The sequence below is a fragment of the Parus major genome, unplaced genomic scaffold (genome assembly GCF_001522545.3).
Source record: "Parus major isolate Abel unplaced genomic scaffold, Parus_major1.1 Scaffold378, whole genome shotgun sequence".
NCBI lineage: Eukaryota > Metazoa > Chordata > Aves > Passeriformes > Paridae > Parus > Parus major.
The window spans coordinates 15,311-16,359 of NW_015379299.1; the positions used below are offsets into that span (position 1 = coordinate 15,311).

A 1,049-nucleotide genomic window follows, 5' to 3' on the forward strand; every position below is an offset into this window, starting at 1 on the left:
TCCAGGACTGCAGCAGGCTCATGCCAGCCCCAGGGGGACAATCCCAACCCGCTGGGCACAGCTCACCTGTCTTGAGCACCACCAGGTGTGCGGAGTCGTCGCGGATGTAGGACACGGAGGCGATGTCGTGGATGGGCACCCTGAGGATCAGGTCCTCGCCGTCCCTCCACACCAGCTTGACGTTGTAGGCGGAGAGGCTGATGACGGCGTCGTGCTCCGGGCTCAGCTGCCCCGGGAGCTGGTGGGCTCTCTGCAACAGTTCCCGTGGGCTCAGTCGTGGGATGGTTGTGGTTGGAAGGAGCTTTAGGATCATCCAGCTCCGTGCTGTGGGCAGGGACACCTCCCAGCACCCCAGGCTGCTCCCCACCCACCCAACCTGGGGCTTCCCTGGGAATCCCACTCCAGCCCCTCGCCGCCCTGGCAGGGCTGTTTTACCTCTGGGAAACGCTTTCCCTCCGCCCAGGATGGAGCAGAGCAGCTGCCCAGGCCCTGGGGAAGCTCTGTGAACCCCAGGTTCTGCCTGCAGGGAACCCCGGGTTTTCCCTGCTGTGAACCCCGGGTTTTCCCTGCTGTGAACCCCGGGTTTTCCCTGCTGTGAACCCCAGGTTTTCCCTGCTGTGAACCCCAGGTTTTCCCTGCAGGAGCCCCAGGTTTTCCCTGCTGTGAACCCCGGGTTCTGCCTGCAGGGAACCCCGGGTTTTCCCTGCTGTGAACCCCAGGTTCTGCCTGCAGGGAACCCCGGGTTTTCCCTGCAGGAACCCCAGGTTTTCCCCGCTGTGAACCCCAGGTTTTCCCTGCAGGAACCCCAGGTTTTCCCTGCTGTGAACCCCAGGTTTTCCCTGCAGGAGCCCCAGGTTTTCCCTGCTGTGAACCCCAGGTTTTCCCTGCTGTGAACCCCAGGTTCTGCCTTGCTGTGAACCCCAGGTTTTCCCTGCAGGAGCCCCAGGTTTTCCCTGCAGGGAGCCCCAGGTTTTCCCTGCTGTGAACCCCGGGTTTTCCCTGCTGTGAACCCCAGGTTTTCCCCGCTGTGAACCCCGGGTTTTCCCTGC

At 63.1% G+C, this 1,049-nt stretch overlaps 1 protein-coding gene across 8 annotated transcripts in view; it reads right to left on the minus strand.

Moving 5' to 3' along the window:
- The window catches only part of CCM2 (CCM2 scaffold protein), a 14,211-nt gene that overhangs the window by 6,954 nt on the left and 6,208 nt on the right, over window positions 1-1,049 (minus strand). For all 8 annotated transcript variants that reach the window (XM_015616230.3, XM_033511601.1, XM_015616229.3 and 5 more), the window contains exon 4: window positions 67-250. In XM_015616230.3, coding sequence (XP_015471716.1) covers window positions 67-250 — 184 coding nt within the window. The remainder of the gene's footprint in view (window positions 1-66; window positions 251-1,049) is intronic.